The 15,646-nt window shown below is 34.1% G+C and overlaps 1 protein-coding gene across 7 annotated transcripts in view; it reads left to right on the plus strand.

Moving 5' to 3' along the window:
* The window catches only part of LOC129002960 (dnaJ homolog subfamily B member 3-like), a 99,319-nt gene that overhangs the window by 59,560 nt on the left and 24,113 nt on the right, over positions 1–15,646 (plus strand). For all 7 annotated transcript variants that reach the window (XM_054431099.1, XM_054431098.1, XM_054431101.1 and 4 more), the window contains exon 2: positions 2,557–2,643. In XM_054431099.1, the coding sequence (XP_054287074.1) occupies positions 2,579–2,643 (65 nt within the window). In that variant the 5' untranslated portion in view covers positions 2,557–2,578. The remainder of the gene's footprint in view (positions 1–2,556; positions 2,644–15,646) is intronic.

Consider the following 15,646-nt stretch of genomic DNA (forward strand, 5'->3'; position numbering starts at 1 on the left):
TTTTGTAATAATAAAGGACAAATTATTTACGTTGTTTGAGTTATTTCCAAATTTAAATATACTTTTCATCAGTTGTGAACAACTAATTGCATTTGCACACATTTTGTTCAGCAGCGTAGCGGCAATTAATTTCAAAATATCGTGAATTATGCTATATACGACATTCTGCGATGGCGTTCTTCAACCACCTGTAAAGCCTAAATGCGTTTGATCATACACACGATAATTTTGTCGTAGCCTTGAAACTGTTGGCTACACTGCTGCCGCAGCCGCTAGCCGCTCTGCCTGTGCCTGCAACTTCAACCAAACGTTTAGTTGTTTTTGTTTAGTTTTAGTTTGTTTGTGTGTCCAAGTTATTTGTATTAAATTTATTGTCAAAAGTCACAATTGTTAATAAGTGTCCAGGTAAATTTACCTAACTTCCAGATTATTATCATACAGTTTTAACACCTCATTAAATGGAGACTATTTTGTCTTTTACGTTGTTTAAAACCAATCTCTTAGTTTACAGAATACTTAACCTCTAAATTCTAGCTAATGAATATCGCCTAGCCAAACTCCGGTGGGGCACACGGGAGGGACTAAGGCTAACATATCTTGTAGTGTCAGCGTTCGCCGCTAGGACTGCTAAGTTAAAAAAATTTAAATTAATTTTTAATTTTTTGTTATAAAATTAACTTTTTAATTATAAAATATTGTTTTAAAATTATAAAATAAATTTTTAATTTTTAAAATTAAACTGTCATAACATAACCTAACCAACCAGACTTGCTGATAATATTAAAACTATATAAAGATAAAAATCTAATTAATGATTACTTATAATTTTTAATTAATTATAAAATTAATTTTAAAATTTAGTATTATAAAATTAAACTGTCATAACCTAACCTAACCAACCAAACTTGCTGATATGAAAAATTTGTTGACAAAAAGTTAGTGCTGCCGGCGGGATTCGAACCCCGGACCTCCTAAACACCAATCCGAAACGCTGACAACTATGCCACGAACGCCGCTGAAATCACATCGTTTCGTTACGGTAATCGTGTCGTCTCAAGAGAAGACATTAACCACTAGAGATATGACGTCACTACACCTTTAGCCTCAGTCCCTTCCGTGTGCCCATTCCAGCCAAACTCAACCTTTTATGTGCTCCTAAATATTTATAATTTTGTGGACACTTCTATTCTAGGTAACCTAGAGTTATAAGGTTTTATATCAGACAAGATTGATCATACCAGCGTATTGTTAGCTCGATTGGGATCTCGTCAAAGTGATGTGTCGTTGTAACCGATAATCCGATTCTTTGATAGTATAATCTCAATCTGAGCCAAATAACTTAAACCTTCTAATATAGGCTATATTCGGCCTATATTGGGGGCTGTTGGTTTTTCTTAGACAATTTACGTGAATCTACCAATAACTGTACTGTACCAATAGACAGTGCACACCACGTCACACTTACACACTATAATATAGGCATATTAACTTAAAAAGGTGAATTTAACCTATTGGCAGAATCACACATGTTTGAATAAGTTTTAAAGATTGTGAAGATTTTGGAACAACCATCTTTAAGTTAAGTTAAACAATGTTTAAAGCCTATAAGTTAAGTTATTAGAAACACGATTTGGAAAAAGAAAAGGGACCTCTTGTCGGTGATTCATAATTTTCAGTACAGCCGATATAAGTCCCAATTAAAAGGTCGAAAATGTGAAATTCGGGTTTTCCCAAATGTTATAGGCTACCTCAATTAATATAACTTAAGTTAGAACAGTAGTAATGGTTAAAATATCGAATCGAAGATGTAAAAGCTCGACATACTTAAATCATTTTGTTAGCCTCTGCATGGGTCTGAGAAAAGGTAGGCTACCTCTTGTCGCTCAATGTTATTTTGCCATAACGACAAGAGGTCCGATTTCTAATAAGTTTAATTCACTTTATAAACAGACTAAGTCAAATAAATGAAAGTCATATAAATGAATTGTCCTGCATTCTAGTGGAAATTTACAGAACAAAGTTCAGTTTACAAAGAACAAAAAATCTCACAATTTTGTGGTCCCGACAAGAGTTAGGCCTACCTTATGTTATGGAGAAATAACATTGGACAAACAAGAAGTCCCATTTCAGAAATATGTGATTTTTACTACATGCTTCAAGAAAATAATTATTTAAATGAAAACTGGCCATGAGTTAACCAAACATTGATATTGCCTCCAAAGCGATAACTTATAACCTTTCTTTTGATATCAAAATTGTTTCTTAAATACGAAAAAAAACCGTTTTTATGTGTACAGTGTTTGAAATTTTCAATAGTTTTTTGCAAAATGACCCCTTTTCATAACAAAATTTCAAAGTCCAGAACTTAAACACAAAAAATGCTTAGATGCATGGCACTTGCAACAAGTGATTCGGAATTTAATAAGGAATTCAAATAAGTTATATATAACTCAAAATAAAAAAATTCCTGACAAGAGGTCCCTTTTCGCTCTCCACATCACATAACTTAGCCTATTGTGATTGTTGTAAATAGGCTAACTTGATGTTATTTTTCAGATCTGAGTAGTGCATTACCGGGATGGTTGACTACTACCGTGTGTTGGAAGTGCACAGACAAGCTTCAGTTGCTGAGATAAAAAAAGCGTAAGTAGAATTTACTCATGTTTTAGGTTATTTGTCCAAGGCATTAGGCTTATTACAACGTTCTCCGGAAGGGCCTTAACTTATTGCAATGGAAGAGTACAGTTTCTTAACTGAGCTTCGCTAATATCGATTGAAAATAATATCGTTTTGATTAGTAAACATTAATTATTTTTTCATTATCAGCAAGTTTGGCTAGTTTATAACAGTTTCATTTTATAGTAAAAAAAACAAACAAATGAAGGTTAACTAATTAAATCAATATTAGCGTAGGCCTAGCCCAGAAAAGAAACTGTACCCCAATAAAATAAGTTAAATGAGCAAATTTTTATAATGTGATCCGAGTATGAAGAAGTTTGTTGAAGAACCAAAAACAAGTGGGCCTATCCTAGAGTAGGTAGGCCTATAAATAAATTTAGAATACTTTTTAAATAAGTCACATAGAATTAAGTGGTAGTCAAAAATAAATTCTGTAAAATGCTTGTATACCTATTTTAACATCAACAAACTGACATATATTTCTTAAGACATCAGAGCTTTCTTATGATTGGCCCTATGATTAACAGGTTAAATTGGTAAGATACTTTTGTCTGTTCAAATGTTCAGCTTTTTCGACCAAAATAAATAGGGGAAGTCGGGGCTTTTCCAGAGAAGATCAATGTTTAGTTAATGACTTAAATTGTGATTTGTTTGAGTTAAAGTTCAAGTAGGCTTAGTAGACGGAATAATTTCATACGACGTGGATACTTACGATAAGATTTCTCAAATAAAAGTATTACATTTAGATCTTATTGTTTCCGTTGGGTCTGGAATTTATCTCCCCCTACTCAGTGTCACATTGTTTGTGTGCAAACTGCGCAGTATGCAGACTAACCTCAAACTCTGTCTGGTCGGAGGCCACATAAGGCCTGTGTCCAGCTGGTGGTTCCAGAGTAGAGTTACCAGTATTGACGGCTTGTGCCTTGTACGGCCATGCAAGGACTCTCCCCCCCCCCTCTGATGTCATTGCAATACATTGATTGACTATCAGTCTGTTTTAGCACTTACCACACACAGTACAACTTTCTCTACGACTAATTGTCATTGTTATTGAAAGAATGCAGAATAGACACTGTTTTTGAGTAATTTTAATTTATTTTTAAGCTGATATTGCTATTGCTATTGCCTCAGTTTGAGTTTGACAAGTAGCTTAGGTATTTTGGGTAGGCCTACCGGTAATTTGATAAGTGGTGCTCATGTTTGTGGGCGAGGAATCAGAATTAATTAAACTCATATTTGGAGATCATTTGACATTACTTTTTAAATTATGATAGGCCTAGATAAATAAATTTTAAGAAATTTAAATCATAAAACGGTAAATACAAAAGATGGTAAGTGGTAATAGATTTCAATTGGAGACTCCAATCATCAAGACCCAAAAAGTCATTAGGCTTTAAAAGGTATCAGACTTTTAGTTTGAAATAGCTGGCTTTTTAACAAAGCTACAAAAGGCATCTCCTCAGTCCATTCTTCGGCAGACCTTCATTCATATTTGTGTTTAAATAAATACACAGCATTGTGTCTCCTGTTTCAATGCCAATGATAATCATTTTAAACATATTTTTTTGCTATTAGTTATGGCTAATAATTGACCCTAGTTTAGGGATACAATTTTTTCTGTCTGTTTTGAGTACAATTTCATTCAAACTTTGTAACTTTACCATATTTGCACTTACTCAAACAAAAATTGAAATTGCTTTTAAATATTTAAAGTTTGCCACCTTATTTCACACCAAAAACAAAAGCAAGTAGGTGGGCCTATAGCTAAGCCTAATCTGCCAACCAAGGTTGACCAGGACAGTAGCGACTGGCAGCAGTTGCAAAATAGAGGCTTGAAATGAGGCAACCTAATGATTTAGTCGTTAGTGCCGCTACAAAGACAGATCAAAGTAATGGCAAATTAAATTTAAGTAGGAACGCGGTTTTGTTGTATTAATAGTTTTATAATGGTCCATTATTTTTTCAATTTGCATTATGAGTGTTCACTTTACAAACATTAAGGGCATACAGAAAGAAAGAAATTTTTAGAAAGGCCATAAGAAAACAAAAGTAGTCCTAACTCGTAGAGATAACTTGAAAATGCCATTTTTAAATAAGTTACCTTAATTTAGTTACTAAATTTAACTAAATACCATTTCTTGTATTTCACTTCATAAATATCCATTTCGTTGTTTAAACAAGAACAAAATAGGTTATTGTCTATATCTTCAAATACTATACCCTCCTAAACAATTTATCAATGGTAAAAGCTATGGTATGTATTGCATTTTTTTAGCTACCTATTCATAAAGTACCGTACAGTAGTTTTTTAGAACATCAAAAATACCTCCCGTAATTCTTTTCACTTTTAAAAATTAAATTAGAAAGAGGTTTCAAAACAATTAGGTGGTTTGAGCCCCAAAACAGCGAGCACATGCTACATAACAAAGTTTTATATCAATACATAAAATAGTTATCAATAAAACTATTGTCTATTATCAATAAAACTAGCCTACTTGTTCTTTTCCCCATCTAAGATGACACAGTTTGCTCCCAAAGCTTACAACTGGGTTTTCACAAATCATGTTTTTTATGATGCGTATAAAGTGCAGACTATAAACAGACACAGTAGATGATAAGAGGAAGGAACTAATTTGTCTACAATAGCAGTTGTAAGTAGGGAGTAGGTCGAACCATGGCATTAGCAGGGAGGGGCACTGCCCTTCGTGTCGGCTAATCTGGGCACATCAGTACAGTCCGCATCAACACTCAGCAGTAACCGCTCACATTATTGTTCAATGCTTCTGGAGAATAGACAATTTGTTCAATCTTCAACCTCAATATGTATAATTTAATAAAAAAAAACTGACCATGTTTGATATTTTAACAATTTCATCACTAAGATATTTGAACTTCTACAGTTGAAGCTTTATAATTCTTCACAACCAGGGAAGTTTAGATATGAACACTTAGACAAGCCTTTTTAAATTCCTTTTAGCGAATTTCCCATATAGGGAATAATTTATTACTGTAGGTCTCGTAGTAAGACCTAGACCTGGGACCGATTTACTTTATCGTTTTGAGGTCCCTAGAGACCAAAAACACCATCCGTTCAAATTTTGTGAATATTGTGACTGTGACCATGACTTGAGAGTCAAGATGCATTAGAGATAAAAAAAAATTTAAAAAAGGGTAGACTACTATGGTTTATTATTTTATTACAATAATATATATTATATGTGTGTGTGTCCGTTAACACGATAACTCAAGCAAAAATGATCAGATTTTGATGAAATTTGGTATAATGTGTAAACCTACATTTATTCGAAAGAGTTGGCGAACCAGCATGATGGGACTATGGGAACGGGGGCTTATTGGGGTTTTATGGGGTAAAATTGGGGTTTTTCCATTATTGACCCAGAAAACATAAAATTTAGCAATTTCTTTCTAAACCATTTGTAGACCTTAAAAAAAACAATTAATTTAGTATATTAAAGCATTATTATGCACCTAACGGCTACAGAGAAAATTCCACAAACTTGTAACTTTATAATTCCTATGTTATTCCTATGAAGAATAAAGTAAACTGTTGTAGTTTAATTGTTTATGTAGATATTTTGATCAAATTTGGAAAATCCATTACTTCATACTAAACTATTAACATTTTACAAATATAACACTTTTTTACTCTCCCTGTTTCAGAAACCTAAGTAGGCCTACTCGCGAAACAAAAGCTATTTAAATAGGGAATAAAAAATTTGATATTTTTAAGGAGACATTTTAGTGTAAATCCAATCAGGCAAGTAAAATTTCTTTAGTCTGCAGATTTGCTGCTGCGGGGGTATTTTTATCATTCCCTTCCTGGAATAAAAAACTAATGTGTTTTGTTAAGTGTAGGCCTAACCATTGATTATGGATCCTGTTAAGTAAACTCTCTCATGCTATTGTCATACCTATATGAGGTTTGTTCTAATGTGTGTTTCTCAAACCTGGAAATGTCTAATAAAACTTCCCATAGCCTATATAGAACTAATTATTATAATTAGATTTACTGGTAATACTTCTTCCCTTAATTCCCCATATTATAAAACAAGCTAAGAGCTAATTAATTAGGCTAAAAGTTCTATGCATTATAAACAAACTTGCTGTGCCTAGCTGAATAAGAGTGGCACAACATGTTTGGTTGGGATCATTGACAGTTATTATATTATTGGAAACATTTAAACAATTTTTAACAACTTTTCAAGAGCCATTACTGCTAGATGGCACAAAGCTGTTAATTCATTCTTCTTCTTCTGAGGCCACAGCCTCACATAGGCACTGGCCTCTGCAACTATCTGCCTTCAGTCTTCTCAAACTCTTATCAGAATCGGACAAACCTAATCCATTCTTATAAATGCTAAATAGAGTCTAGATGTTAAACTTGATTAACGGCAGATAGGTTGGTATAGGAGTGGTGTGTTTACTGTATTTATAAACAGGTGACAAGTGGTGTTGTGGTTGTGACACTATTGTTGCATCGTGTGCGTGTGTGTGTGGAGGGGCGGTCGTGAGGTAATGTTGAGTGGACACTCGAGCACCGTGGGCTGCGTGGGCTCACCTACGTGACTCTGTGAGGTACCCCACTCGCAGCCACTTAACGTTCTCATTCAGTTTATCTTAAAGTCGTGAAAATGCAGTTAGAGGTATTAAAATTATCTTGCCTGGTTTATTGTGTCGGTAGCTCAATAATGGGATTCTTGAATTTCTTAAATTTAGGTACTGGAACTGTATTAGAGAGAGGAGGAATCAATAAAGCGTCCTCTCTCCATCCTTCACCATTCCTCTGCTTCTCTTTCCTTTCACCAAATTGAAAGTTGAAAGACGACTAAAAGTAATAAACAGTGGCGCTTCTAGGACCCTATCAAGGGGGGGCTACCAGGGAGTGTCCCACACCCCCCCATGACAAGAGGGGGTTCAGGGGTTGCCCCCTACTAAATATTAGTCTGTATTAGCATTGAGTATAAACATAACGCGTTATGTTTATACTCATTGGTATTAGCAATGCATTGTTAACCAATATAGCTTAGCAGTGGTTCTAGTATTATTTTTTTTTAATTTCTATCCTCAAAAAATGTTTAGAGCAAAGTCTCGGATAGCACCTAAATTTCTATAAATTGCTTAGGAGAGCAATAAGTATTGGAACATGAAAGTTTCAAAAAAAATCTTAAGCAAAAGTCACGAATACACATATATATCTAAATACCCCCGTCACAGCAAACCTGCCGACTAAGCGAATTTCCATTTGTCTGAATTGATTTTCAATCAAATTCTCCAATTTAAATAGCATTAGGTTTATATATACAGGGTGGCTGGTCATCAGTGTTACAAAATTTTTTTTGCGTAAGTACAAAGTAAATGCAGTGTAATGATGCATATAAAAGGTTCCAAGTCCAAAAATTAGCTTCCCAAAGAATTATTTTATGTTTTTAAAAAAAAACTATGTTTTCAAACTTAATACAGCTATTTCTCAATTACCGGTAAATGGATTTGAGTAGACAATGTCATTTTTGTGTTCTACATTAAATTTTGAATAAGAATAATAGAAAATGACGGAGGATCAGTTGTAAAAACCCCATTGTAAATAGATTCAAAGATAAAGATTTAGATATTTGATACAAATTTAAAAAACTTTGGTCTATTGTATTTGTTCACACCCTGTATACAAGAAAGTGGCCGATTATGTTAAAAACTGCGCCATTTTATAAGCTTTCTAACCATATGCTACACTATTGAGGTTAAGATATTCTGTTGTTTGTTTTAGTGGTTTGAATACCAGAAAACAGGGAACTTTTTTACTGTTTTTACTGTTCAAGCTGAAACAAAAATACAACTTTTGCTTAATACATGCCGGCTTTCTATGTTTTAAATGTTAAAGACACCCTGTTTTCTGGTATTCAAACCACTAAAACAAACAACAGAATATCTAAACCTCAATAGTGTAGCATATGGTTAGAAAGCTTATAAAATGGCACAGTTTTTAACATAATCGGCCACTTTCTTGTATACAGGGTGTGAACAAATACAATAGACCAATGTTTTTTAAATTTTTATGAAACATCTTAATTTTTATCTTTGAATCTATTTACAATGGGGTTTTTACAACTGATCCTCCATCATTTTCTATTATTCTTATTCAAAATTTAATGTAGAACACGAAAATGACATTGTCTACTCAAATCCATTTACCGGTAATTGAGAAATAGCTGTATTAAGTTTAAAAACATAGTTATTTTTGAAAAACATAAAATAATTCTTTGGGAAGCTAATTTTTGGACTTGGAACCTTTTATATGCATCATTACACTGCATTTACTTTCTACTTACGCCAAAAAAACTTTGTAACACTGATGACCAGCCACCCTGTATATCTTATCTTATCTTATCTTATCTTACTAATATTATAAATGTGAAAGTTTGTGTGTTTGTTTGTTTGTTTGTTTGTTTGAAGTTCAATGCATAAACTACTGGACGGATTGGGCTGAAATTTGGCATGCTGATAGCTCACATTCCCGATTAACATATAAGCATATTCTTATCTCAAAAATCCTTTTGGGGTCCACCCCAGTGGTTCTGTAGTTACCCATGTTAACCTTATGAGTATTCATATTTAAAGAAAATTAAAGAATTTAGTCAGCTGTTTCAACTAACAAAGTTGGTTCTATGATATGCAAAAGCATTAAAAAGTTATAAGGTTTCCCAACAGGATGCAGCACTATTATTTTTTCCCTTTATGTAAACAGCTAATTTGATCTAAGCAGCAATAAAAAACTGTGATACACAATGAGAATACTGTCAAAGTAGGATTGTTTACAGTTATGTTTATGTTTTTAATGTCATGAATAATTTTTGATATTTTGCAACTTTTTAATAATTTATTTTTCTCTATTGTTTAGGCGAAGTGGTAGAACATTATGGCTATTGTAGATGTGTAATTCTTTGGTAGGCCTATATACCGTAAATTTAAAGAAGCTAATTTTATCCAACTGTCCTCCTCTCATTGCAAATGCAAAGCTTGAGTATAACTGCAATAAGCATTTTAAACTTATATGCCAACCACGTACGAAGGAGGGGTAGGCCTACTCTGCTAGTATATATATACATATATATATATACTGTATACTGGTTATGTACTGTAAGTTACTGTGATCATGGCATTAATGTCCGAAACATGTAAGTAATATAAAATAAAATGTTTTTAGGGTACTGTAGTATTTTGATTTACGGTACTAAATAATATATATATAGATATAAATTTGGACGAATGGTGTTTTTGCCTCTTGGGTCATCAAAATGAAAAAGTAAATCGGTACCTGTCTGGCCTATGTCTTACCGTGCCACCTACGGTTATAGCTACTTCCATATAGAAATTCGCTAAAAGAGGAGATTGGGTAATGTAAAATATTGCAGAGTGGTTGGTTAGCTTGCCAAGTGATCCGAAAGTAGCTAGTTTAATTCTTGAGGTTGAGAAAGGTTTGATGCATTTTTATGATGATTCAAAACTGGCTGGTTCTCCCTATTAGACCTTAGTGGATTGTTGGGGCCAGATTCAGGCTAAAGAATAAAGCTTATCTTTTACAACAACCAAGCTTTCATTCATTTATTCCACACTCATTCATCATTCAACATTGCGTTGAACTACGCACCATGATATGTCAGTGTCGAATGATTCAATGAAAAGTCATTTTTCAAATTCTATAGGCTAGAATGTTTTAGGGCCTTGTACATTTTGTAAGAAAACCCTGTTTTTATTTATATAAGAGGAGTGATTAATGTGTTCAAATGTTCTTTAAAGAACACCAAGCAGCAATGAATATTTAATTGAACCATCAAAAATTTCAGTTTGTTGTCTCGTCATGTAACCTGTATTACATCAATAGAACAATATATCAGCAGCAATCGTCACTGACTCAACGGCTATGTAGTTTCAGACTTCAATTGTTGCCAATTGCGTTAGTGGTTGGCGTTAGTGATGCATTATTGACCTCTGGCTTGGCAGATTCTACTACTTGGCTTCTGCTATCACTTATGTACTCAGATGAGTTTTGGTCTATTTGGCCCAACTGTCTTCTTTGCATGACGTAAACGTTCGGACAATTCAAAAACAGATCGACTGATTATAGGCGAATGCATTTTTATAGGCGATGAAATAGTTTTGGAGGATTCTCGGTTCTAAAATATGTTTGTGTATCTGTACCATATTTTGTTCATTGTAGATGTTCAAACATTATGATAGGTATTCCTAGGTGCCAAATACTTCTGTGCATTTTTACGCTGCAACAGGGCCGGATTTCCCAATAGGCCCGGTAGGCCCGGGCCTATGGGCGCAAGGTCCCAGAGGGCGCACGGCCGAGAGTATTTTTTTTATACCTAGGCTATCTAAAAATAAAAAAATAAATAGTCACAGTTGATAAAAAAAAACTACAAAGCATTGTGATTCTGAAGTTCATAAGAAGAAATAATTGTTAGGAAATCTAAACTATTTTTCAGAATTACGCATCAATTTCGTTACAAAATTTGTAACGAACATTGGTTATACGGGAGTAGGCTGTAGGAATGTTGACGTTGACGAGCGCCCAAGGGGTACGCATCGTATTGCCACTGCACTGCCACTATGCTGGTTTGGGCTCGGCACTACAGATCAGAGTGATTAGGGGCGCATGCGTGCTAGACATTGTTACTACCCTCACCTCACAAAACAAAAGTTATTAACTAATCTTTTGACTTTTGATTAGTTTACAACAATCTGCAGGATCAAGTTAATAAGTTGTGTTGAATATTAAAACAACGATGAATTTACCTTTAAAATTAACCAAAAAATATTAATCTCAGTTTGCAATAGGTTTTAGAAAAATTCAATACCCTCCAAAGCACCAATAATGCTGTCATTTTCTCCTCAGACCTAAGGATCGACAGTTGGCCAGAATATTTCTCTGTTTTGCTTTGGAAATATATAACCTAGATGCAGTACGACCATAGATTAAATATAACTCAAGTCGACTTCTTATGACATTGTTAATTCAAAATTTTTTCATGTCTAGTTCATGTTGGTGACACTGGACGTTAGTTTTGACGTAATTTTGTTTCCATTATTTTAGGGTTAGTTCTATGATGTGTGTTTCAATTTCTTGTAATATAACCAGGAGACGACCTATTGTTGATGATTAGATCGTTTTATTTTGGATAAACTAGGTTTAAACATAGATCAAACATACTAGGTACTATCATAGATAAAACATACTCCTATTAAATAACAAGAATTGTTTTCAGCTAATCCGAAATGATGACAAATCTACTAAAGGAATATGTTTAATCTATGGTATCACGTACTGTATGGAGTTCATGTTTTTTGGCCTGGAATTGGAATCAATGGCCATGTTTTTTTTTCTCAGGAATGCTCGGTGGGTTCAGTTGTTTTGTTTCAGTCCCACGGCCACAAACGTGAGCATTTATTAAAAGCATAAAATTGCTAAAAGTGTTTAAGACGGCATTTTGTTAAGGCTATAAACAAGTAAATTCTTAAAAAAAACTTGCAATGATTCCAACGAGGAGTGGTATTCAAGCAATTAACTTAGGTCAATGGGCATGATATAGTTTTTAATAAAGGTTTGAAGGAAAGTAACTGTGACCAGACTAGGGGGCGGAAAATTATTTGGGCCTAGGGGCGCAAAAATGCTAAATCCGGCCCTGCGCTGCAATGTTCGGCACTGACTCAATACATTGGGTGCAGTAGTTTTCTAGCTGTCAAATTACGCAGCAACTGTATGTTGCAGCAGGCTGCGGGACAGGTGACTGGTCCAAGAACAGTTGGGAAGTCAACTGTTGGTAGAATTCTTTGTTTGTTTGTGGAGCCATTCACTTTTTCAACAATATTCACTTTATAAACTGTACACTCGTTAAACGCAAATGCTTTGAACTTAAGTTTCGTTGTCTAACAGGTGTAATGTACAGCTTGAATACACCTTCACTCTTTGGAGTACTAAAATATATATTACTTGTTTTGACGTACCGGTAAGGAGTAATAACTTTTGATAAGAAACTCGGTTTCAGCATACTTGAGTCAATAAGTCAACATGAACAGCACAAATCCTTCTTCTCAGCTCAGGCAAACCACCAAACCCCTCTTGGCAACTAACTGGCACATATGTACGCATCCGCTCAGCGCTGAATGTAGCAATTCTAGGAAAACGCCCATGCCGAAAAAAGCAAATGATAAGAATATGGTGTGATATTTAAAACCCCGCAACTGTATTCGGCAGCTAGAATGAATGTCTCTGAAATAAGTTTTTTTCCAAAAATTTGCATATAAAATCTTAAGTACTAAATTTAGTATGAGTATGATCATTAAAATTAACTGAAACATCATCAATATTGTTGAAATTTACTCTTCTTCCTTTAGTAAAAACAAAACTGTTTACATGTGGCTGGATCAGACCAAGACATAGTTTGGGTAAAAAGTCAGAGAAAAAGCCAGTGAAATGAGTGACTCAGTTGAGTTCTTAGTTGATTAGTAATCAAATATATAAATACCATTTGTACTTTTACGACCATGTACCTCACCTCTTTAGTCTTTATTCTTGTATATATATGATTCTAGAGATAAGACCATGCTGCTACCTCCATCTTACAAACACACAGGTGATATATACCTCATTCTATATCCCCCATTCTTTGGTAATCTTTTCAAAAATAATTTATTTTGCCACCCAGATTGTTGTCACTTAACTAACTGGGGTTGATCCAGGACCTGAAGCTACAAAATGAAGAGATGTCAAAGGTTTATATAATCTTTCAGCTCACATGTCAAGCCCAGATCATGCGTAAAATTGTCAACTTCAACATTACATTCAATAAAAATGGATATGCTCACTTAGTAATAAGAATTTTGCCGGTTCGATCCTGAAAAAAGTCAGAAGCTTTTTGATGGTTCAAAAGTGCAATGACTCTGGAAAAAGAAACAGCTGATCAAAGCTGTCATACAATCATTCAACACTCATTCTTCACCTTTAAAATACACACCATCGTGTTTGGACGTCGTATGAATTCAATCTAAAAACATATCAATATCTCAATACCAAATATCCTTGACCATAACTAGCAGCCAGCATCACTTTGTGACTAAAATCCGTAGTTTATTTGAATTATTTTTACAATTTTCATTGCTGTCAGTGAAGTTGAAAATTATCTATTTTTTTGCCAATTTACTTATCACCTTCAACTTATTATTATAGTAATTTTTTAAAGCAAACCCTGAACAGAACTTTGTAACTAGTTTCCAATACAATATGAAATTATGCATAAAAAAGTGAAACGAACTGAAGAGTGAAAACGATTATTTCTCATCATATACCTGTTATTTTCATTGTGTGCGCGATCTCTTCAAGGTATCTTAGAAAAATTACATTGAAAATACTTTAAATTGCTAGCGTCGGCTGCTAGACTTTTTAAAAATTAAAACTTAATTTTGAAAAAACTGAAACCCTAAACTAAAATTATGGCTTCGACATTCCCTAGTTCTCAAAACTATCTTTCTTTCGACACAAATATCATGAAAATCCGTCAAGTGGTTTGATTCAGAATCGTGAAATTAAAAAACCCTGTTACGTTTTAATATTATAGATATTTTACTTGATTTCACTAAAACATCACCGACTGTAACGATGACCCCATTATCGTATGGATGTAAACAAAATTGTATTGTGGCCATCTGTTTTGATGTAAACAATTGTTAACTAAGAAAAAGTTAAGATGATGGACAGTAAAATTCAGTATAAACCCGGAAATTTTAAAAGCCTATTGGACAAAGAGCTTTTACGGGATATCACCCAAACCCGCAAAAGGCACATCTAGAGGATAAGAGCTTTAAATAGATACCCAATAAAACTTATGCCGATGAAAAAAGAACATTCAGGGGCCAATTTGCTGAATACAAAAATCCAACAAAAAGATATTCAAAAAGTTATAGCCACCAAACTCTAGCTACAAACCTGCACCTTTATGATCTCTGAGTGTTCCCCCCCAGTTGGGTGTGCAGGATGCGCTGTATTACATTGTCCTATTGGCAGCCGTCAAGCCGAATATTTCGAGACTGCGAGAGCAGCCCGGTTATAGACGAGGGTTATATTTGATGCTGGTCTCCGGCCAGATCCGATGCGGCGGTCGGGACACTGCAGAAGGCCGTTTGATCTTCCTACGTTCTTCGAGATTATTTCCTTTTCCGAGAGGAATGAACTTTAACATGTCAAACTGATTTTTTCAAAGTTGTTTTGATTGAGGCTTTTTTTTGCTGATAAAAACAATGGCGATGGATTGCAAACTCATAACCCTCACCTGTAATGTTGCGTCCACACACAAGAAGTGTTATGAAAAGAATTCCAAGCTCCAATACTGAGTACAGTAGTTTACAGACACATCTCTAACTTAGCTGGATACAGTTTATATCAACTGCTTTCAAACCGTTATCCAATTAAGCAAAATCTGTGTTTATTTGCTTTATATACACCAATAATTCAATTGGATAAATAAGTTGTGTGATAAATTAGTTGGTGTGGAATTGTCTTTAATAGTTTTACGAAAAGAGTAGGCTAGTTAATATGAGGGGGACATAAAATGCAGGAAATATAGATATTTGTTAATTTAAATAATAGACTACTTGCTTGCCTCATTCAGATTGCACTTTTATCTAGATCCAATATAAACATTTCTATAGCATGACATGGAAATGCTAGTGCAGCCATATGTGAAATGCAAGCTAATGTCAGTCCAGGCTATTTATGCTGATGTTGCCAAATGTGTAATCGCTTTGCTAAATATGTGATGACTTGTTCAAAACAAACTGGTAAATTTGCAATCTTAACTACCTTTAGAGGCTTTTTGTGCAATAATAATAATAATAATGAATTAACTTAAAATTCAACTCCAATTTTGCCACAGAATTTGATTTGTTCAGT

The sequence above is a fragment of the Macrosteles quadrilineatus genome, unplaced genomic scaffold (genome assembly GCF_028750875.1).
Source record: "Macrosteles quadrilineatus isolate MER2022 unplaced genomic scaffold, UCM_ALF_1.0 Scaffold_9__3_contigs__length_116548681, whole genome shotgun sequence".
Classification (NCBI taxonomy): Eukaryota; Metazoa; Arthropoda; class Insecta; order Hemiptera; family Cicadellidae; genus Macrosteles; species Macrosteles quadrilineatus.